Source organism: Dermacentor variabilis, chromosome 1, assembly GCF_050947875.1.
Source record: "Dermacentor variabilis isolate Ectoservices chromosome 1, ASM5094787v1, whole genome shotgun sequence".
Classification (NCBI taxonomy): Eukaryota; Metazoa; Arthropoda; class Arachnida; order Ixodida; family Ixodidae; genus Dermacentor; species Dermacentor variabilis.
In genome coordinates, this window is record NC_134568.1 from 228,347,402 (window position 1) to 228,371,635 (window position 24,234).

At 45.4% G+C, this 24,234-nt stretch overlaps 1 protein-coding gene across 4 annotated transcripts in view; it reads left to right on the forward strand.

Annotated features, from left to right (window-relative positions):
• Positions 1-24,234, forward strand: part of LOC142558269 (ras-specific guanine nucleotide-releasing factor RalGPS1-like) — an 81,786-nt gene that overhangs the window by 8,624 nt on the left and 48,928 nt on the right. For 2 of the 4 annotated variants that reach the window (XM_075670430.1, XM_075670426.1), the window contains exons 4-7: positions 290-373; positions 1,049-1,234; positions 10,809-10,985; positions 18,888-19,051. In XM_075670430.1, the coding sequence (XP_075526545.1) occupies positions 290-373; positions 1,049-1,234; positions 10,809-10,985; positions 18,888-19,051 (611 nt within the window). The remainder of the gene's footprint in view (positions 1-289; positions 374-1,048; positions 1,235-10,808; positions 10,986-18,887; positions 19,052-24,234) is intronic. The other 2 variants (XM_075670436.1, XM_075670441.1) reach the window with 2 other exon arrangements.

Genomic DNA, 24,234 nt, shown 5'->3' on the forward strand with positions numbered 1-24,234 from the left:
TTTAGTGAACAAATGAAGGTATAATACTTAAAGTAATCAACGAGTCTGTCTTAATTTAGTGTTATGAGTTACAGTTCATTGAACTTCATTGCGTGCTGATTGTGCACCTTGTGGCTGCAGTAGTGTGATAATTTGAAACACTCGGGAACTTCTGCTGGTAGGTATACAGCTGTTTGCAAATATGACTATGTTAAATTAACATTGGCAGCAATAACTATATTTTTAATGCAAGTTGTAGGATATGTTAAAAGGGCATTTTAATAATCCTTCCTTTTTTTTTTCCATACAGGAGCTGGCTGGCTGTGGCTGGAACAGGCGAGAAAAGGTTCAGCTAGCTCCTAATGTTGTTGCTCTGACTGGCCGATTCAACCATGCAAGTATTGCACGTTACCACTGAATAGTAGGGGGCAAACAATTTTTTTACCATTAGCTGTTTGTGAAAGGATTTGCTGCACAAAAGATAATTGCACATATATTTGTAATAAAAAATTATGGGGATCCAGTGCACATGTTGAAATCTATGTGAAGAAGTGGTTTTGCGAAGTTATTAATGAAATGCTATACAAGTGAATGCAATGCATACAGGTGCCTTAATTTTCATTCTATGCAACATGCAATCTCATGCACTGTTTATGCTTATGCATTGCATAGGTCACAACTTAAATCTCACGCAATCTCATGGCCCACTGTGCAGCTTCAGAACATTAAAACCCACTATATAATTTGAATTTATAATGCCTAAGTGCAGACTCTTTTTCAGATAGGTAATCTTTCGTATTGAAAGCCAGAGATGGGATGCTTACATACCTACCTCCTGTTCTTTTTGATGCAAAGCACTTTTAATCTCTTTACTCTAGACTCATTTATGCGCTACACCATTCACAAGCTGTGCCGAAATGCAAACACCAAATCAGGTCGATGCATAGTGTGAGACAGTGTCGCAGCAATGTCACAAGGACAAAGGCGATCTGTGGTGCTTGTCAAGGGAAGAATGGTGATGAGAGGTGTATAGCACAGAGGAGGTATGCCTCTTGTGTTTGGTTTGCAGGTGAGCTTGTGGGTGGTGCAGTCAGTGTTGTGCGAGCGGTCGGTTGGACGACGGGCGGAGCTGCTGGGCTATTTTGTGCGGCTGGCTCAGCAGCTGCAGCAATTGGGCAACCTGCATGGTGCTTGTGCCATCGTTTCAGCCCTGCAGAGTGCTCCACTTTTTCGGCTCACCAAGACCTGGGCACAGGTAATGTACTCTGCCAAGGGGTGTGTGTCAATTTTGTGCAAGCTGAGTGCAGTGTTTGGAATTGTGTTACCTTGCTTCCTAGCGCTGGCATTTTCACTGTGTTGGGCACTTTGATTTGGCTGCTAGACAAACTACCGTATATGATATGCAGTGGCGGTTTGAACTCCTAAAAGGATCATTGGCTCTGAGCTGCTGATTGGCAAACCGGTGGATATATTCCTAGCAAGAGGCATTAAACTTCGGTAATCCTGTGTGTCTCAAGATAGTCCTTGAGGGTCACAGCTGACACCGGCAACCCACATCACCACAACATTCCAAGTTCATTGCATAAATTGTACAGCTTTCAGCTAGCACAGACATATCACTTGATCGAAGCTGAATCTTGTTATTGTCTCTGCAGAGCTTGTGGCAAAAAATCTAGGTTATTTTAAATATGTAACATAAATAGGATCAGCTCATCCTTGTAAAGCCTCAATTTGACAGGATATGGCAAAGTCAATTCAACGCTAGTCTTGAAGCCAGAGTGAAGTCATGCCATGTCCATCCTCTTTCGTGGCTCATCATCCATTGCTAGTGAAGTAAGCAAAGATGGTTTCTTTTGAGCCATCAGTATAAATGACCCAAAATATTTAACTGTGGCTCAGGGGCTTTGTTATTCGCTATGGTAAAAGAATTGTAGAAAATTACGTTTGTGATTTTGTGTGAGATGCAGTAACATGTACACCGTACAATTTTTTTACGGCATTGTTACTCAGTTTTACAAGTAAATCTTAAAAGTATCACTAACATTTCTAAATTAGTAGTATCAACATAAGTATGAATAACCATAGTTACTTGAATCTAGGCTGGCCCCGATTCTAAGCCGACCCCTGAATGACCGAAGCCAGAAAAAATAATGAGCTTACCTTGAATGTAGGCCGAACAAAAAATGTGAGGACAGCGTTCACAAAACGATAACAGCGTTTATTTAATATGAACATGCCGAGCTCACTCTACGTTGTCACCACCGTTAGCGTCGTCACTATAGCCCAGACCACACGCACGCTTGGGGACGTGCACAAAGTAGCGTTTGTGCACCCATGCATGCGTAGACAGTGTGGCATCTCACGCATCGAAACGCAGCGCGATCTCGGTGAACAGCACCTCTTTGTTATTGCGCGCTTATCTTCCTTATAGCTGTCATCTCCTCGTTGCGACACACGCAAAAGCGTCTCCCGCCGTTGCTCCCTTCCAACGACGGACGTTTTTTTCTTATTGATGCTGAAGTACCGCCTGGCTTACTATGCCTCTGCGGCTAGCACAACTTTTCATTTGAAAGCGACACTATAGTGTGCCATTATGATAATGCCACACTGCACGCCAGTACCATAGAAACAGCTCCGATACGACACAGGTCAAAGCGATGACATCGCTTATGTACTTCAGTTGGCTACTGGCCCGGCTAGTAGTGGCTGCGATACTGAGTTTTCTAGATGGCGCTAGCTATGGACCATATTTACCATTTTCAGTTACAAACAGGCACATTTTTTAAAAATCCTCAAATCTAAGCCAACCCTAGAGTTTTGTATATGATTATTCGGCAAAAACTATCGGCCTAGATTTGAATAGATACGGCGATAAGAATCATTCTTGTGTGAAGAAAAAGTCACGCTCATGCATGCAAACAAACAAATGGTACGCGTTTTGAAAAGCATAGGTCATAAAAAAGACCAAATCCTTTCTGTGGTTCAGGTGACCTGAGAGTAACAAACAGACACTAAATTTCATTGACATTGACCTGTTGCAGTCCTCTCTATAAAATAATTGACGCAATTGTTTCGCTTCTTTGTAGCTGCACAAACAAGATCATTCAAATTTTCAACACGTGAGAAACGTGCGAGACAGGAAAAACGAAGAGTGGGCATTGTAGGAGTTGAGGAGGACTTTGGGATGAAAAACTTGGGAGGTTTATTTACATTATTTACAGTGAGAGTCAATTAACAGTCTTAAAGTCATTACGGGCCGGCAGCAACTTGGACGCTGTGGCCCGTAGCAAGAAGCTCGAAAGAGATGAATCAAGGAATGCTTTAGGAAAGCTCTAGGAATGCTCTAGGAATGTGTCTTTTAAGCCCTTCGGTGTCTCGAAGACACGTCACGTTCGGCCACTGGGCGAGCCCGCTCAGATGACGCCATTTTCGGCCAATCGGCGAGCCCGCTCAAGTGTCGTCAGTTTCGGCCAATGGTAGGCGCCCGTGCGATGGTGTCATACCCGGCGAAGAGAGTCTCCGCTGGGTCCCCAATTGTCCGAGGGCTTACTTCTCCCTGCGGTCTTGCCTTGCTGACTTGCAATGCGCCGTCACAATAGCCGAATGGGGGCGACGCGGTCGTGGCTTCATGGTGTATTACAGCCGTCTTGCCTTGGGACCCACGTTACTTGGAACAGTGCCAGGCTCTCGCTTCACTTTCGGGAAGAGTCAAGCAGTGAATAGCTCCACCTGCGGCACACGAAGTGGGGGCCGCCAACTTGTTTGCACGTGCGACTCCCCAGGAATGTGGTATCCGTGCTTCTGCGCTCCTTAATTAGCTGTGGTGCGATTCGATGTGGTCTGGTGAACTCGAAGTAGGCTCAGGAAACGGCCCCGTATCTAACAGCTCGTCCTCGCCCCGGAAGTTTGGAATGGCCGGTGAACTCAATTCGCTGGCCATGAGGAACGCTGAAAGAACCTGCAGGGTACTGGTGTCGAGCCTCGTTTGACGAACTTCGGCATCCTGGGCCCTGGAGAGCGTACGTCAAACAAACAAAACAACACAGCGCTGCACCACGTGTAAGCGCAGGCTCTTCACCCCTGACTCGCCAGGCTATTACAGAGTCAAAATGAACCCTGATCTTTTATTTCCCCAATTTTGACAAAGCAGTCCCAACCACCCTTCCAAACTGCTATCCATTTCTCCCCGAATGCCGACAAGACCAGAGTGTCATTGTTGTAGCAAAACAATGGGTCGTTGCCGTTGCAAACAAACAATAAAAACAGCCGAACATAACTTAAGTGGCCTAACTACTCGAACAGCATGTTTCCAACCTATCGCAGTGGCGTACTTATCGCACGTATTGGTGCCACTGAACACTCTGGTCAACTTCACGAGTACGTAATCACAAGTGCGCTAGCCTTGTGGTCACTAATCAGAACGCGTACTTGCGTCGTAGGCAAACTTTTTATTACGCTTACTCACGTTTCTTCCTTTAGTCCTTACAGGACACGTAACTTACGCGAGCAATTAAACTTGTGGGGCTTACGCACTCCACAGAAACCTTAAAATGATGCGTCTTCTAATAACTAGTTCCAGGCACGCTAACCAGAGAAGTCAGAATACGGCTGCCCTCAACGCACACGAGCAACCCAGTCAAAACATCTGCTTCCTTCCGTCCGCACAGGACACGCGCTAATGGAACTAAGAACGCTTCTCAGTGCAAATGATGCACTTACTGAAAACCTACGTGGTTAACCTTAGAAAATAAAAAAAACGGATAAAAATAAGAAGGTTAACTAATACACACGCGCGTTACGATAGGCCTGTCACCGATAGCCTTGACCCTCAGGTTACTCGCACACAAAAAAAGAAAGCCTATATGCTCATTAATGAACACCTTGCGAGACTAAACTTTTACCTAAAATGCATCTTTCCAATCTCGGAGCTTCTCAAACGAAAACACAAACAAAGCTCATACCTTACATATTGAAAGAAATTCTTAGTCTCAAATCGCGAAAATTATCCGATGCTCAAAAAAATAAAACAAAACACATTTCACTCCTAGGAAGCTCTGTTTGTCTCCCGTTCCAAACGTTTTCGACTGACTCATTTTTGAGCCGTACATACTCGAGGTGGTCGCGGTCCGAAAGCTACTCTGGCTATCGAGGAACAACAAAAGGGCTGATTCACTATCAGCTCCCCCAGGACGTTACAGTCTCCTGCCAATTTGCGTCCTGGCGCCCCGCTTTCAACACGAACTTGATTAACCGCGTCGCTACTCCCCACCTGGTCTCGTCTTGCCACCTTGCGCTTCTTTGTACTGCACGCTGATCTTCGAAAAGAATGACAGAACGACGAGGAATTTAACTGCCCTTGCCCTTTGTCCGCGTCCGTGCAGAACATGCTTCTCGGTCCCCCTTTGACCGGTGGCTCGAACGTGTCTGATGCGTCAACATCGTCAGTGACGACCGCACCTTTCTTTTACTCGTGCCCTGCCCTTTTGGGTCTCTCGCCGTCTTTGGCGGCGCTACATTAGTCACCGCATTCCTATCTTTAGGGCGCTTCTTTCTGCGGCGCTTTCTCTTTGAATTCTCTTTCATGTCGCCTTCTGGCGCCTCGTGCTGGCCGTTACACCTCTCATCGGCCCGGATCGGTCTCTTACCCGCACAATCTGATTGATTTTCATTTAAATCAACACTCTCTCTGCCTCGACTGGCGGACAGCTCAACTGACTCTTGAACAATGCAGCAGGCTTTACTCGAGTTATGCAACTCGCACTCTTGCGAACTGCCCTCTACTGCATTGCCCAGCTCACGCTGTGCATCGACACACAGCCCGTCGGTATCGATTGCTGTCTCATGCGCACAGTCCGAATGATTAATAACTGAATCATGCCTATCTAGGCTACCTAGACTGGCGGAGAGCTGCACCGATCCCTGAACAATGCAGTTATCTTCTCTTGAGCTACGGAGCTCGCCATCCTGAGAACTACTCTCAACTGCATCGTCCAGCTTGCACATCACTTCGGCACGGAGATCTGACTCAACATGGGTGCTCGTGTCTGTCGGGTCAACAGTACCCTGTACCTCGCTAACGACCTCGATATCATGAGATGCGATGCACACGCGCGGTAACTGTGCCAATTTGTTCGCAGCTGGCCTAGCTGTCTCTACAGTCCATTGTAGGCACAGCACCTCGTCGCTCTCACTCTGGCCTTTAACGGCCTCTGTTGCCACTAAGGCATCGTTAGCAGCTAGCCCTTTCCGTTCGCATATGAATGAGCCGCTAATCTCACAGGCACTACTTTTCTCGTCGGCTTTTTGTGAAAATCCGCTCAATACTTCCTCGTTCTTTTGCTTTGCACTATGTACAGAATTTGCAGACAGCCGTTGTCTCTGTGCCTTTAACTGCTCAAAATATTGCAGCTCTTTTATCAATGCTGCCTTCTCACTCTCGTACTTTTGCTCACGCTCACGCTTATGTTCTTGATACGCACGTTCATTCTCACGTTCTTGACGCTCACACCTAAGAGTAAGTTCTTGAAGCTCACGCTTCCGTTCATTCTCGCGTTCTTCACGCTTACGATCACTCTTACGTTCATGACGCTCACGCTCACGACGCTCATGCTCCCGTGGTTCTTGTATCAGCTCCCAAGCAAGCTCAATGCTTTTATCATCATTGCCACTATCTTCAATCGCCTTTATGATAGCTGGCATTTTCATCTGTTCGTCCGCTTCAACTCCCAAATCGTCGCACACCAACAACAAGTCTAACCTCGCCTTCTAAGATCCATGGCAGCTGCCCCGACAGGTGGTTAGAACTGTTTTCCTTAATTAATTTGTGCAAACACACAATACAACAAATTCCCGATTCCCAGAACTATCAAAATAAACACAATATTTGAAGTCTGGCGAATCAAAAGGAAAAAAACCACGCGATCACTTGCGGTTGCAGCACCCTGCCATCTGGTTCATTGGTCCGCTGTTCCCGGTCCCTCAGGACTCCCTGGGTCGAAGGCTCGCTCTTCTTCGCTACTCCCAGTTTCTTAGGACCTCTTTCGACGAAGGCTCTCTCTTCTTCGCTCTTCCCGGTTCCTCGCGACTCCTTTGGACGAAGGCTCTTTTTTCGCTGTTCCGGGTTCCTCAGGATTTCTCTCGACGAAGGTTGATCCGTAGCGCTGCCACCAGTAGTTGCATTTAGAGGCGATCCCACTGCTGGCAACCAGTTGTAGGAGTTGAGGAGGACGTCGGGATGAAAAACTTGGGAGGTTTATTTACATTATTTACAGTGAGAGTCAATTAACAGTCTTAAAGTCATTACGGGCTGGCAGCAACTCGGACGCTGCGGCCCGTGGCAAGAAGCTCGAAAGAGATGAATCAAGGAATGCTCTAGGAATGCTCTAGGAATGCGTCTTTTAAGCCCTCCGGTGTCTCGAAGACACGTCACGTTTGGCCAATGGGCGAGCCCGCTCAGATGACGCCATTTTCGGCCAATCGGCGAGCCCGCTCAAGTGTCGTCAGTTTCGGCCAATGGTAGGCACCCGTGCGATGGTGTCATACCCGGCGAAGAGAATCGCCGCTGGGTCCTCAATTGTCCGAGGGCTTACTTCTCCCTGCGGTCCTGCCTTGCTGACTTGCAATGCGCCGTCACAATAGCCGGATGGGGGCGACACGGTCGTGGCTTCACGGTGTATTACAGCCGTCTTGCCTTGGGACCCACGTTATTTGGAACAGTGCCAGGCTCTCGCTTTACTTTTGGGAAGAGTCAAGCAGTGAATAGCTCCACCTGCGGCACACAAAGTGGGGGCCGCCAACTTGTTTGCACGTGCGGCTCCTCAGGAATGTGGTATCCGTGCTTCTGCGCTCCTTAATTAGCTGTGGTGCGATTCGATGTGGTCTGGTGAACTTGAAGGAGGCTCAGGAAACGGCCCCGTATCTAACAGCATGTCACAGCTTGTTCATGTGGGGGCACAAATAATATTATTGCGATGAAGGATGCATTGTGAATTGTGAAAGTGGCATTAAAGGTGACTAGGTAACTTTTTTGCCAATATTTTTTAAAGGGGCACTAAAATGCTTCTTGAACTCGTTAAGAAAACAATCCCGATCTCTAAAAAATGCTACTGTGAGCATGCAAGCAAATATTACTGCATTGTATGCAGCAGGGAACCTACAATTTCGCATAATAGATCACTTGCTCTCTTCTGTGGCTTTCAAGGGCCCCATTTTTTTTTTCACCCTTTGCAGCATCAGTGATGACATTACAGTGGGCACGAATGATTATTAGGCAGGTTTTCTCCTCGTCATTCTTCAAAATGCCTGCCAGCTGACATTAGGCGGCCGCAGCCCATAGATGTCAGCTATTGGACATTCATTTGTGACCAATAATTTTCCATGAGCACAAGCTATGCATGCACATGTATACCCTGCCTAATGGTTGCCAACCATTCCGAATTTTGCGGGACAGTTCTGACTTTTGAGTAAACGTCCCGGGTACTGACTTCACCCAGTAGGGATGGCCAAATGTTCGAACTTTCTTTTTTTTCCTGCTGATTGACAATAAATAGACATAATTTCCTTTTTTTAATGCTTGACAGCTTACGTGTAAGAAGCCGCGGCTGTCGGCGTTAAAGAGTGGCACTGCTATAACTGCAAAGAGGGATCACAGGTGGCAAGCGATATGCGAGCACCGCCAAGGCAGCGCTTTGGTGGGCCCCAAAGGGAGCCTTTTAATAAATGCGAGGAGGTTGCCACGGCAGCCTGTGAGCTTGAGAAATCCGGAAGGAACTCTGAGATGAGACCGCCACAAGCATCTCACCACGTAACGTCGCACTGCATTGCACGGGAAAACCCAATGTCTGTCAGCTTTGCTGACATCCTTCTCCAAGGTATCCAGGTGCTCCACGTAGTGCAGCGGAAGGTTCCTTGAGAAAACGAAGCCCTGGAGGGACGGAATCGTCTGCCGGGCCTCCTGTGAGGACAACGTTGAAGCAGCCTGCCCTACCACGTCATCGCTGCTGTTGTCGCCGTCGCTATCCGATTCAAGCACATTCGTGACGATTGCCTCATCGGTTAGAAGCACTTAGTACTTAGTTTCCAAATCTATAGCCGTGCGCTTTCTTTTCACCAGCAACATTGTGCATTACCGATTATCAGCGGCGAGTCAAAAGAGGCTGAGAAACCACATGGCCAGGAATGATTTCGATGCAAAAGACGAACATGGGGCTGTCTGCAGAACTGCGCTGAATGAGGAGCCAGCGAGCAAGATGCGAGCAGCGCAGTTGGTGCGGTCCATTTGTGTTTCGGAGGGTGGCGAGGCGTAGAGATATGGCCGCAGCCCATTCGTGTTTGGAGGGGTGGAAGGGTGACGGGAGGGAGGTGCGCAGTGAAGGCTGGCAAATGAGTGCGCGGTGGCTGTTCAAGCAGCAGGCCATCGCGCAGTGGCTTGAATTTCTCTTTTCTTTTTTTTTTTCTTTTCAAGGATTTCGCATTTCACTACCTTTCGGCTCGGACACCAAAGCAGCCAGACTTCATCGTTATAACCGCTAATGCGGCATTGGGGCATTGTAGTAAACGGGCTATTTCACCATGAAAAACATACAAAAGTTGACAGTGCAGTAGCTTCTCATTGTTATAACTGATATATTGTTAAAACCGGTATCCTTATGAGTGGGTTCGACTGTAGTTGGATACTTAAGTCTGCAGTGAAGCCCCACCCATGCCATCATAACTGCTTGCCATGGTTCCTCCACGAGGCTGCAAATAGTTCGTACTTCAAAGTTTCCCTGTTACCTAAATAAGGCGGTAACCACAAAAACAGAATTACAAGTGTATAATTTTTATACGGTTTCCATCGTCTATTAAAGTGTAAGGGTGAAAGCCTAATTCTTCATTGAACTGAAATAAAATGCTTGCTTCGCGGTAACTACTTATTGTCAAGGTTCACTTCAGTTAGCAGTGAAGTTTCATGAGTAAACAGGCTCAGCAATGAAATGAACTGTACCGCAGACTTTTGAAGAGTGAAATGCTCAGACTCCGTACACTTTGTCAATGTCTCTTGCACACCTCATCACTTCTTCTGATGAAAAGACTCAAGAACAGCAGACAGTCTGGAGGTGGGGGGTCAAGTACAACTCCATTTTGAAAACATCGCAAGACGACGATTTTGTTTGCTTCTATGATTGGCTGGTGGACTAACACAACCCTGCGTGGTTTGTGTGCCTTGGTGGCCAACTGCTCTTTTTTTAAGTTGCATCCTACTATAGTCAAGGCAAGATCTTACCTGCATTACCTTACCTTCTATGTCTGTGCACTGCCTCAAGGTGGCAGGTGTTTGCCAAAACAACTACATACATGCCTGACCCTCCAGGGCAATGCATTTTTGTAGTGGATCATGCTTTGCACTGCGCTAAACTGTTCTAATAGCATCTTGCACTTTCACAATTTTGGTGGCTAGGACTAATGGCAGTGATACAAGCGACAAAAAAAAAAAAAGTATTGTTGTTGCCAAGATTCCTGTTTAAGTAGGTTGTGCTTCAGAAGAGTGAGAAACGGGGCAAGTTGGTGTCGATATTAGGAGAACAGCATGGAAGATAATGCACAGGTCTTGAAAACCTGCAATGCTGTGCGGTTTCCTACACCATTGTGTTTGTTCATGCTGTTCTGTAAATATGAAGATATAGAATCGGTTTTTCTTGTTTTCTTCATAATTAGCCTTTTTGGTTTAGTTTAGCTGCATTTTTATTAGTTAGTTATACTAATTGCAGTGTGTTTGCTTATCATTATTTTTTAACCGTTGTTTTGGCGGGCTACTGTAGTACATGTGACACCTGCTGGCACTTATGTAGGTGGGCCGTCGTGAGCGCCAGCTGCTGCAACGTCTTGCTTCCCTTTTCTCAGAAGAGGATAACTTTGGTTCCCAGCGGAGTCGGCTGCGGAGTGCTCTGGCTCGTGGCAGCCCTTTTGTGCCACATCTGGGACCCTACTTGCGAGACTTGCTCCACATGGAACTTTGTGCTCCCCAGGTGGCTGCCACTTCTATATATATAAGGAAACCATGACTAATCAGGATGTTGGGCCATTTTTAGATCGATGTGTTTGTAAAACTGGTGCTTGTGAAAATTATGGTGAAAGCTTATCATTTACTAACTAAAGCACATTCTTGTCCACATTAGAAGCAAGTGAATAGTATTGTATTTCTCAAATTTATGAATTGAATATGAATACATAGCTTCAAATCTTGAATAATTAAATGCAGTTTCATTTATTTACCACAAGTTTTTGTATTAACATGTTAAAATAGGATAGAAATTTGACAATAGAGATGGATTAGTAAGCCATTACAGAAAAAGCTTGTTTATTTGACGTTCAATCATTTTGAAAATTAAATGTAATTCATGTTGAAGCCACACAAGCTTGTGCATTTTCTACAGTATCAAATGTTCATCAACTTGAAGGCAATTGGTTGTGTATCACATATGTTGCCACATGACAAAAACGTGGCATGTGGCATGCACCGCAAAAGTGATGGTAAACGGGTGATGGAAAAGCGGTGCTTGTGTCAAGCTGAATTTAGGTGCAAATGTATGCATTGCTGTGGCCACAATCTCTTGGAAAGGCACTGGGGTACACTTTGTGTTTTTTCTTCTTGTATCTCTACATCTCGCGACTCGACTCGACTCGCTCGTCACGGTGTAGGTATCATATTTTCCGGTGTATAAGTCGCAGTGTTTTTCTAAATTTTTCGCTGGTGCATCTTATAGGACAGTGTGACTTGGATACATTTTTTTTTTTTTTCGGAAGAAAACTGCCTACAAGATCGGATTGGATGCTATGGCCACGCGAAGCATGCTGGGTTGACCTCCTCTGGTAGTTGCTATGGGTTGTGCGCCCGCTGTGGAGGTACCGGGTTCTTCTCGTGATCGAGTTGCCGAGCGCCATGTGAAAAGGACGGAGCAGCAGCGCAAGTGGCAGCAGGCTGACCATGAGTCGACCGGCTCCCAAGTCGTCGCATCTGCAGATCGCTTTCAAAAAATGGAGCGCATCACTGGGCAAACTATGCGGTTGCTATCGGAGTACGAGCTTCCCTCCCTCCCACGCTGCCTTCCCAATTTCCTCCCTTGTGCGTGATTCGGCTCACGGTCACACGCTTTCACTCACACACACAGCATATGGCATGCGAGGACGATGTTATCACCTTTGGACTTTATATGGAACATCACAGCGAGCACGACGGCAGAATTGCGCCTGGACTGTCCATGTCATTGCTGAAGAGCTTAACACATCATTAAGATATAAACTAGAAACGCTTAACTATAAAGTCTTAACTTAATCCTCAAACTATGTGAATAAAATTCGAATGTTCACAAGGCACCATTCATGATTTCATTGGGGAAGTTCCATGGCTGGAGTCATGCAGGCATCTATTTTCTGTTGTGGCTGAGGTATTGTAACCACAGACCGAGTGGCCAGGTGATGTGGCAAGAGTGGTCACTTGTGAAGGAACACCAGGAACACAGGCCAAGTGCTGAAAGCCTATGTTTAATGTTCTGCTGGATGCCTCAAAGGCTTTAAACGTTGAGCTGCAGGCTCAGGAGCACCAGGCATGGGCAGGAGCCTGTACCCATCGTCTCTCAGGCTGCTACTTCCGCCGCTGCTGCCTTCCTCTCTTGGCTTATCCTTTCATAATGGTGCTGCTTCCTGGTTCTATGCTCACGCCTCGAGGCTCTCTTGAAGTTCTTTATCATTCATGCTTTTTTTCCCGTGCCGTTTCACGATCAAGAAGGTGTCTTCATCGTCTTTGTAGTTTTTTGTTCACGATTGCAGCACATGTCATGACATCTCCCCACTCCATTCCTGTTGTTCCTCCATTCCTGCTGTTTTAAACAAAATTATTTCTCTGTGAAAAGTTCAGTGCGAGGTGTTCGGCTATCTCAAGAAAATGATCAGGAGGTGCACTCTACTTCTTCAAATAAAGACTCACATGTCATGCCATTGCCTTCATTGCCTTGTGGAAGTCGCGAGATCCTATTGGACTTTCATGACAGTGATTCCTATGATTTTGGAATGAGTATGCTGATCATTGGTCTTGGATTTTGCATTGTCTGCTCTCAAACTGTCTTCTTTTCTGGGTGTTTAAAGTGCCATGGCTCGGCTTGACTTGGCACACATACAGTCTCCAATATGGCCACGAGATTGCAGTGAGGCTATCAGGATTAAGACCTCTCAACTAGGGCGGAAGAGACACAGGACCTGAACGAGAAGTACTCGGGGCATGATGCTGGACTTCAACTGATCTTTTACAGAAAACACACAATTCATGGGATGCATGGAACTTCGACATAGAGGAGCAACCTTGATTTTCCTCTTATGGCATGTAAGCCGTCGTAATGTCTATACAACTGCCACAGTGGCTCTGTGGCTATGGTATGTGCTGCTGTGCTCAAGGTTGTGGATTCGATTCGTGGCTGTGGCAGCCACATTCCGATAGGCACTGAATGCAAGAATGCTTGTGTACTATATCACAGAATTAAATATGACGGGAAAATTTAAACTAGAACACCAAGTAGGCCCAATCACTCGACTGCGATGTCGCATTGTTATGCATCCGGCCGATAAAGGTAGTAAGAACTCTGCTCCAAGTGGAAGAGCCATAATTGCACCACGTAACATAAACTCAAGACAGCGGAAATGAAACTATGCATATTAGCCCTGAATTGACACATTTCGTTCGTGAGTACCGTACGTATTTGCATTTAGGTGCATGTTAAAGAGCCCCATGTGGTTAAAATATAGTTCCAGTACAGTTTCCCTCGTGGCCCACTGTGCCAGCTTGGGGGTGTTAAAACTCATCTAATTTAATTTTGTTTAATATGTCTAAATGCAGGCTATTTTCCAGACAAGTAGTCTTTCATAGTGGGGGCCATAGACGGTACGTTTACAGACCCGCCTCCTGGTTCTTGATGCAAAGATCTTCTTATCTACTCTACTCTGAAGCCCATGAAACACACAAGGGGCACTATAACGTAAAACTATTCCAAACTTTTCTATTCCAATTCTGCAATCAGCCCATCGCGATTGGTCAAAAATGTTTTTGGACCACCCCCACTTCACCTGTCTGTCACGCAACGTCACGAAAACCGCGATAGCTCCCCATCTGATATGACGTGTATACACTGATTATGCATAATTCGACCAAACAAAACAAAAATAGTTATTTCTGATTCAACGCCTTTTCGCCAGTGCTTGGCTATTGGTCAAAAGTTTTCGGGCTGCACCCACTTCACCTGCCTCTCACGCGACCTCACAAAACTGCAAAAACTTGCCGTGTCGAAGTGACATGTACGCATTAAAGATGCATTATTATGCCAAACAAAAGTGGATTATCTTCTGAATAGCCGCAGGCTGCCCCGTTCCGAAAGGAATAAAAGATGGCTGCCGCCGATCGCTCCGGCACTGGCTACTCGCCACTGCCAGAGAGCATGGGTTTATTTGTGTGTAATAAAACTTTTTGCGTGGCTGTGTAACATTTTCGAGCACTTTTGGCATGTTTACGACCTTGTTCTGCCAACTCTTCTTTGCTGAGGATCCGTTTTAGCATCATTCTTAAACTTCCGTTGCATGCCGCCGCAAGCTAAGTAAGAGAAAGCGGACCAATTGCAGACGCCGGCACTACCTTCTTCACCCAGTTATCTATATTCAGTGCGGTGGCTTGGCCCCATCGAATCCCTCTCCACTTGAGCATGCTCCTCGCCTCTTGTGAGCCAATTAGATAAGACAAGCTGCTCAGTAGAGGCAATGTTATTCATTTTTCAAGCAAACAAAAGTGACCCATGAACGAGGGGAGCATTTAATTGGTTTGTTCAGACAACCCTGCAGGTGACTGCCCGATGCTTGCGTCGGCGGTTACGCAAATTTGACGTCAGGAGATTGGAATAAAAACATATTAGAATAGTTTTATGTTATACGGCCCAAGAGCTGTGAAACAATGAGGTGCACTGGCACTTTTGCCAGTGATAAGTGAGCACTAATTGCTGCCCCAGCAATAATTTAAACTGCTGCCTCAAGCTATATTTAATCACTGGCCCATTTGGCTGGTGTAGCACTTGCCACACCACACCGGAATCAAATAAACCATTAATAAGCATCTCTCTCTCTCTCTGTTAAACTTTTCCACAGGACTTTTGCATAGTGGCTTGAAGGCAGTTCGGAGCTATTCCCCTTTTGACAATCTTGGAGTTAGCTGAATTATGGGTGAAAATAACATTCTTTTTTTTTTTTAGAATTAAATTTAACTGAGTTGACCACCTTTAGAATTAATGCAGAGAACCAGGAATCGTAAGCAACCTTCAACCAGGATGTCATGAACTAACCTCAGTCTTCGTGCACACTTATGAAAAGTTCCAAGAACACTGTTCACAATGCTTTCCCTTCCTGTTCTGTTGTTTCCAGTGTGCTTCTTGTTCTGGTCCTGCTTGTATTTAGTGCTAGTTGAAATAGTCTGTCCTGGGGTATGCGCCAACTACTCCAACTTGCTTCTCTACATGGGCTAGTGGCTCCGAATGCAGCTTTGTTTTCTGTTGTCATGCCCTGCTATGTGTAAATGCATGCTAGTTTTCATGTGACCTCATGAGTGCAGACGTCACAGAGACTGGCCCATGGGCAGCTCACCTTAATCACTCTACATGCCACGACACGAGTGTACAATGCAGCATGAAAGTGGGTACACTCTTGCAGGTTACATAGAAACAAATGCAAAAGACAGCTCTTGCTACAGCACAGCTAGAAATATAACTATGAACGATTTCCGACAGTGCCTTGCCGTTATGCTGACAAGCCTTCTAAGAAAAAGATAAGAGCTAGTGCTCGCAAATGCACTCTTGAATATTGGATTAGTTTGGACTATTTATGTCATGTCAAATATTAACAATTATTAAGTATATGATTTCTGACTGAAAGACTAATTTTAAAAATATAATCAGTTCATAATCAAAATTTTGAATATTAACATGGCTATACATTTGTCACCTTAGGTGATTGAAAAGTTAGGTATGTCACAGCACTGCTATTGATTGATTGTATGCAATTTGGGTTCGCATTCTTTACCGGGTTGGCTGGCATGGACCTCAGTAGTTCCTGATAGCTCATAATCACCACTTCCGATTGGCATTGTCACTTCGAGCTTGAAGTCATGCGGCGGCACTTTTTAAGAAGAAATTCATTAGATTACATGTCCGTGCTTATATAATGATCATCTATGGCACCTGTTTTGAACTGGTCACATTTAAGAATGGTGCTATAATTATTCATAGCATACGAGAGAAATTGAAGCTTTATACAAGTGAATACTGAATAAACAGCTATCTTTTAAAGCAAACAAGTAAAAAAAAAATGAATGTTCGTTGTCAGTGCGCTTTGGAAAATGAAACCATAATGACTTGAACCTGTGTCCTCTTGCTTTAACTTAATCAGATTTACTTGGCCCTCAATGAGGCAATGTTTGGTTATTTGGAGGGTCAGAAGCACATGGTTTGTCGAGGCCATATGTGGGTAGCATTCGTGTAAAGCCGAGACCACACGTACACTTGCGGACGCATGCAAGCTTGTGTCCGCGTGCCTAGCGCCTGCCGCGCCTCGCGAGGAATGGCGGTTTGCATCCACAAAGACGCGCGACAGCGCGTGCTCACTGGGCTCACTCACAGACGCCTTGACAGATGCCGCTTCGTACTTTGTTATTGACAGTGTTTCAAAATGCTTCGATATCTGTAAACGTAATTGTTATGTTGTTATAGCTGTTAGATCGGCACACAAAGGAAAGAAGAAGCACTTTCTTGCATGATATGAGTCTGCTTCACTGAGAGTTGAATGTTCCGTGCCATAGCCGCGTAGCCAGGCGCGCCGACGCGAGGCAACCCAAGCGCGCGATAAGAGAGAGGAGCTATTCCCTCGAGATCATGCCGCGTTTCGACATGTATGAGCCATGCCGCACCGTCTGCGCATGCGTAGGCGCGTGGACGCGAGCTTGCGTGCGTCCGCAAGTGTATGTGTGGTCTGGGCTTAAGCAACACATTACGCAAAAGCAAGGGAAGTGCATATTGTGTTATGTGCAATGTGCATCTTGTGTCTTGTACCATGTCTCATGTGGGGGCCCCTTGATTGATTTGTGGCATGCATTGTTTCTATTATATAATTTACGTGTTCAGCGTAATGACACCAACTTATTTGGGATTTCGTGTGCACGTCATACAGACAGTCCACCTTCAGCTAGCAGAAGTGGCAAAGTGACACTGATGTAATTCATTCCCATGGCAAATGCTCCTTTCAATTCATGATGTTTGTCCGTATCCTGATATTTTCTTGCTCTCACTATGCTCACTATCTTGATGTGTTCAAACTGAGGGAGTATACAAACTCACCCAGCAATGGATGTGTAGTTTGTCACGTGTGTGACTTCTCTTTTGTGTTATGGTTTCACTTGGGCAGTGCGTATACAACACATGGTGCATTGAGTGCACGTGGCAACCCAACAATTCCTTCTTTCATAGCGAAGCTAAATACTAGAATCAGTCATAAGCGTACAGATAATGGTGTTTGATAAAAGTACATGCACTACAAGCATCCACACCTAGTGCAAGAGAATTATAGGTTAGATTAAGGGGCGGGGGGGGGGGGGGGGGACCTTGGAAGAGTTGTGCAAGGCATTATGCAGGCAAACATTTAGGATATGCAGGCAAAAGCATAAACATGTGATATAATTGTGAGGGTCACAAGAAATTATCAAACTCTCACTAATTGCTAATAACACCAGCTTGTTGCTGTATGGGAAGTAAATGTCAGATTGGGATGAAACTTTGAAGGGATGGGCTTATTACATAACATACTGCATAAATCACAAAGAAACAGGTAAATTGGCAGAGTCACATGAATTTATTAGTGGTGTGTGCTACAGAGATCGTGGAGGGAATAAAACAATAGCTATATTAAATCTAAAAGATCTGAATGGAACTTTTCAAAAATATGAGACATTGCACAGCATTTCATGGGTAAAATTTCAAGTGTGTGGGTCATTTAGAAGATGCACAAGAAATTAACAAAGAACATGGGCCTACCAAAACAAAGGGGTGATGTAATTATCTGGTAAGGAAGATCTTGAACTGAAACTTTGCATAGATATATGGTTGAATTTCTTTTTGAGCTGATGTGAGCATGGAAAATTTCCTTTTGAAGTCAAAAATGTTTAAATAAGCACATTATTCAGAGCACTGTACACTTGGCGACATTAAAGTAAGAGACATCAGCACATGTTGTATAGTGTCAAGAAGGCACAGTGCATCACAGTGGCACGGTCCTATTTGGTGAGAAAGTTTGACAGTTGCACTGGTCTTTGATCCATGACTCTATAAAGTTGCATAGGTCTCCCAAGTGTTAATGTGCTTCACATTCTGTACACTAGGGGACGCAGGTGATGCTCATCCACCGGAAATTAGAAACCACAGACAGAAGGAAATCCCCCTTAACAGCTAGGACTTTTACATACGTGCTACACTGCAAAGCAACCTTCACTTGCAAATTGTTTATAGCACCTGTGGAGCATCAAGTGCCCCTGAAGCAAGATTGTGGCAATGATAACTGACCACAGTCCCTGAGATAGCACCATTGTGAGTAGAAGATTGTGCTGAGGGATAGCGCACTTTTCTGGGGCACAGCACTATGCATAGTTCAATACATCAAAGGACCTGCAGGATGAAACTCAATACAAGCCCGCGCCACTTCTATATTCTTATTTAAGATTTTTAAGGAGATTTCTTTCATTCTTCTGTTTGATACAAGCAATAATTTAGGAATTATGGCTTTATTGGATGCAATAATTCTAAGGTGCAGAGTTCCTTTTGTGGAGACTTATTGATGGTGTGCATTGCTGGTTGCAGAATGATCGAGGAGCAGCAAATGTCTCCCTTCTGGGCTGCTTGGGTGCTCTACAGAGCTCCTGCCAGCGCTTCGCTCTGAACCCAAATGCAAGCCTCCAGGCACAACTTATGCAGCCCTTCTACCTTGAAGAACTACAGAAGTTCCTTCAGGAAGATTCATACCGGTATGCACTTTCTGACAAACAGGCTGTTGTGGAAGCATTGTCTAGTTGCAAAGTAGCATGACTTCCAGGGCAATCAAAATGACATGCACTAATTTGCAAATCTTTATGGCCACACTAGCATGAATACCTCACGGGTGCATAAAATTATTTGTAGGCCTGGCTGCTGAAAATCCCGAAGTAGAATTGCTTGGCCAGTTTCACTTTGATTTTCAAACTTGGTTGTCCACACAGGTGCAAAATTTTTCTTGGGGAACCTTAGCATGAAGTATGACCAACACCCCCAGAGTGTTTTCATAGGTTTAAATGCATCCTCCATTTTTAGCAGATAAGAGGCCATACCAAGGGCTACCACTTGTGGTGTTTAACAGGGTGACCAGTTTCCCTTATAAGCAGGTTTTGGCATGTTTTGATGACGTTGCTTGTAAAACTGTTCAGCAACTTGTGTACTGCCTCCTCCCCCCCCCCCCTTTTTTATGCGCAAAAATACTCATTTTCAGAGTGTCTACCAACTGGGAATTCTCAGGGATTTTGAATAGTCTGGAAAAATTCGGGGAAAACTCAGGGAATTTGTGCTTCAATCAGGGAAAATTAGCTGTCATTTTAATGAAAGGGAACAAAAGTCTCCCTACTACTGGCTCGAGTAAAAGAGAAGAACCGTAACGAATTGTCTTTGACACTGTCTCGTCGGCTGGACGAGCTGCCAGTGTACAGTCAACGACTGATTTTCCGGACGCCCGATCTTTGTGAAATCCCCAATAATGCGGATAATTTCGCGGCACCACCACGTGCCTCATAGAGTCAATGTATAAGAAAGGCTGCATTTTCGGGCACAAGAATCCTTCGCTGTAAAATTTTCCGGACGTTTTGTCACGACCGCAGGTCCGAAACTGCATTGAGCAAAGCCAACACTGCCATTTTGATTTTCTCGCTGCCTCGAATCAGCGCTCTCGCACATAGATGCGCTGGCAGCCGACGAGATGTTCATTTGAGGGATCGCCAGCTGTTTGTGCGCCGGTGCGTGTAAGAGCGGGCGCGAGAGAGTTATCTGGGGGCTTTTGCTCCTTGAATATATTAGTATCACTCTGCTTAGGCACTACGGAGGAGGTTTATTAGAGCGTGTTGTAGGCATTTGTCCCTAGGTGGGCTGGCATTGCGGAGGGGGGTCGAGTTTGTTTATGCTCAGACGCTGGCTGGCCGGTGTGGTAAAATAGGTGAAGCAGCGGGCACTGATGCCCGATTTGGCGACCGCTGTGTTGGACAGACTGTCTCACACCTGCGGCGCTCGTGCCAAGTCAATCGTGGCGGATCATAGCTTTCTCGCACCTTACGGCAATGTACCTTATAAATAACATCACAGATGTTTCTGTGGGAGCAGTAGCGACCGTAGTAGAGCCCGAGCCGCATATATTGAAAATCTAGAAGGTAGAGCGCCTTAGCAACTGTGGTTGAACGCAAGTGGCTGAAAGGCTGCCGGTGACGACTGATGCAGCACCAGCGCCGCAGGTGCCAGAAACGTCTGTGTGACGTACCTTCAGAGGCAAAGTTCCGACTGGTGTTGCAGAAGTCGCAGGGCGTGGTAGTGCTGAACTTAGTGTCACAAGTTGGTGGCTGGATGTTATTGTATTTATTCAGTCATGTTTTTTACTAATTGTAACAATGTGTCATTATTTCACATTATTGGCGGCCCCTCCAAGACACAAAAGTGGCAACGGGGGGGGGGCACACCAAGGCTAGAACCCGGACTGGTCCGTGGGTTGGGGCTCTCCAAGGCATGCGCGTGCCAAGGGTGTATACAGTCGAAGCCGACTATATCGAACCTGTTTACATCGAATTATCTATATATCTATATCTATACGTTATCTAGTGAGGCGAGTCTAGCAGTGCTATTGGAGGAAATTAGAGGGCAGTAAATGGGATATAATAGGGCTCGGTGAAGTTAGGAGCACAAATGAAGCATATACGCTGCTAAAAAGCGGGCGCGTCCTGTGCTACCGGGGCTTAGTGGAAAGGCGAGAACTAGGAGTCGGATTCCTGATTAATAAGAATATAGCTGGTAACGTACAGGAATTTTACAGCATTAACGAGAGAGTGGCAGGTCTTGTTGTGAACCTTAATAAGAGGTACAAATTGAAGGTCGTACAGGTGTACGCCCCTACATCCAGTCATGATGACGAGGAAGTCGAAAGCTTCTATGAAGACGTAGAATCGGCGATGGGTAAGGTCAAAACAAAATTCACTGTGCTGATGGGCGACTTCAATGCCAAGGCAGGCAAGAAGCAGGCTGGAGACAAGGCAGTGGGGGAATATGGCATAGGCACCAGGAATAGCAGGGGAGAGTTATTAGTAGAGTTTGTGGAACAGAATAATATGCGGATAATGAATACCTTCTTCCACAAGCGGGATAGACGAATGTGGACATGGAAGAGCCCGAACGGCGAGACTAGAAATGAAATAAACTTCATACTCTGCACTAACCCTGGCATCATACAAGATGTGGACGTGCTCAGCAAGGTGCGCTGCAGTGACCATAGGATGGTAAGAACTCGAATTAGCCTAGACCTGAGGAGGGAACGGAAGAAACTGGTACATAAGAAGCCGATCAATGAGTTAGCGGTAAGAGGAAAAATAGAGGAGTTCCAGATCAAGCTACAGAACAGGTATTCGGCTTTAACTCAGGAAGAGGAACTTAGTGTTGAAGCAGTGAACGACAATCTTGTGGGCATCATTAAGGAGTGTGCAATAGAAGTCGGTGGTAACTCCGTTAGACAGGATACCAGTAAGCTATCGCAGGAGACGAAAGATCTGATCAAGAAACGCCAGTGTATGAAAGCCTCTAACCCTACAGCTAGAATAGAACTGGCAGAACTTTCGAAGTTAATCAACAAGTGTAAGACAGCAGACATAAGGAAGTATAATATGGATAGAATTGAACATGCTCTCAGGAACGGAGGAAGCCTAAAAGCAGTGAAGAAGAAACTAGGAATTGGCAAGAATCAGATGTATGCGTTAAGAGACAAAGCCGGCAATATCATTACCAATATGGATGAAATAGTTCAAGTGGCTGAGGAGTTCTGTAGAGATTTATACAGTACCAGTGGCACTCACGATGATAATGGAAGAGATAATAGTCTAGAGGAATTCGAAATCCCACAGGTAACGCCGGAAGAAGTAAAGAAAGCCTTGGGAGCTATGTAAAGGGGGAAGGCAGATGGGGAGGATCAGGTAACAGCAGATTTGTTGAAGGATGGTGGGCAGATTGTTTTAGACACCCGCCGTGGTTGCTCAGTGGCTATGGTGTTGGGCTGCTGAGCACGAGGTCGCGGGATCGAATCCCGGCCATGGCGGCCGCATTTCGATGGGGGCGAAATGCGAAAACACCCGTGTTCTTAGATTTAGGTGCACGTTAAAGAACCCCAGGTGGTCAAAATTTCCGGAGTCCTCCACTACGGCGTGCCTCATAATCAGAAAGTGGTTTTGGCACGTAAAACCCCAAATATTATTATCAGATTGTTTTAGAGAAACTGGCCACCCTGTACATGCAATGCCTCATGACTTCGAGCGTACTGGAATCTTGGAAAAACGCCAACATAATCCTAATCCATAAGAAAGGGGACGCCAAAGACTTGAAAAATTATAGACCGATCAGCTTACTGTCCGTTGCCTACAAAGTATTTACTAAGGTAATTGCAAATAGAATCAGGAACACCTTAGACTTCCGTCAACCAAAGGACTAGGCAGGATTCCGTAAAGGCTACTCAACAATAGACCATATTCACACTATCAATCAGGTGACAGAAAAATGTGCGGAATATAACCAACCTTTATATATAGCTTTCATTGATTACGAGAAAGCGTTTGATTCAGTCGAAACCTCAGCAGTCATGGAGGCATTGCGGAATCAGGGTGTAGACGAGCCGTATGTAAATATACTGAAAGATATGTATAGCGGCTCCACAGCCACCGTAGTCATCCATAAAGAAAGCAACAAAATCCCAATAAAGAAAGGCGTCAGACAGGGAGATACGATCTCACCAATGCTATTCACAGCGAGTTTACAGGAGGTATTCCGAGACCTGGATTGGGAAGAATTGGGGATAAAAGTTAATGGAGAATACCTTAGTAACTTGCGATTCGCTGATGATATTGCCTTGCTTAGTAACTCAGGGGACCAACTGCAATGCATGCTCACTGACCTGGAGAGGCAAAGCCGGAGGGTGGGTCTAAAAATTAACCTGCAGAAAACTAAAGTAATGTTTAACAGTCTCGGAAGAGAACAGCAGTTTACGATAGGTAGTTAGGCACTGGAAGTGGTAAGGGAATTCATCTACTTAGGACAGGTAGTGACTGTGGATCCGGATCATAAAAATGAAATAATCAGAAGAATAAGAAGGGGCTGGGGTGCGTTTGGCAGGCATTGTCAGATCATGAACAGCAGGTTACCATTATCCCTCAAGAGAAAAGTTTATAACAGCTCTGTCTTACCAGTACTCACGTACGGGGCAGAAACTTGGAGGCTTACAAAAAGGGTTCTACTTAAATTGAGGACGACGCAACGAGCTATTGAAAGAAGAATGATAGGTGTAACGTTAAGGGATAAGAAAAGAGCAGATTGGGTGAGGGAACAAACACGAGTTAATGATATCTTAGTTGAAATGAAGAAGAAGAAATGGGGCATGGGCAGGATTCGTAATGAGGAGGGATGATAACCGATGATCATTAAGAGTTACAGAATGGATTCCAAGGGAAGGGAAGCGTAGCAGAGGGCGGCAGAAAGTTAGGTGGGCCGATGAGATTAAGAAGTTTGCAGGGACAACATGGCCACAATTAGTACATGACCGGGGTAGTTGGAGAAGTATTGGAGAGGCCTTTGCCCTGCAGTGGGCGTAACCAGGCTGATGATGATGATGATGATGATGATGATGATGATGATGATGAGGATGTTTCTATATATCGAACAATTTCTGGACACGGTATAGTTACAATAAGTATATACACTTATACCTTGTTATAACGAAGTCGAAAGGGCGCTAAATTTTGTTCGTTATAGCCACTGACTAATAATTTGAGACTAATTTATTGCACACGAGCGTGCACTTAGTACAGGTAAGCAATCGCCGCGGTATCAGCTCCCGTCGTGGCCGAGTGGCTGCATCCACGGCAAGTGCTAATCGTCCTTACCGATA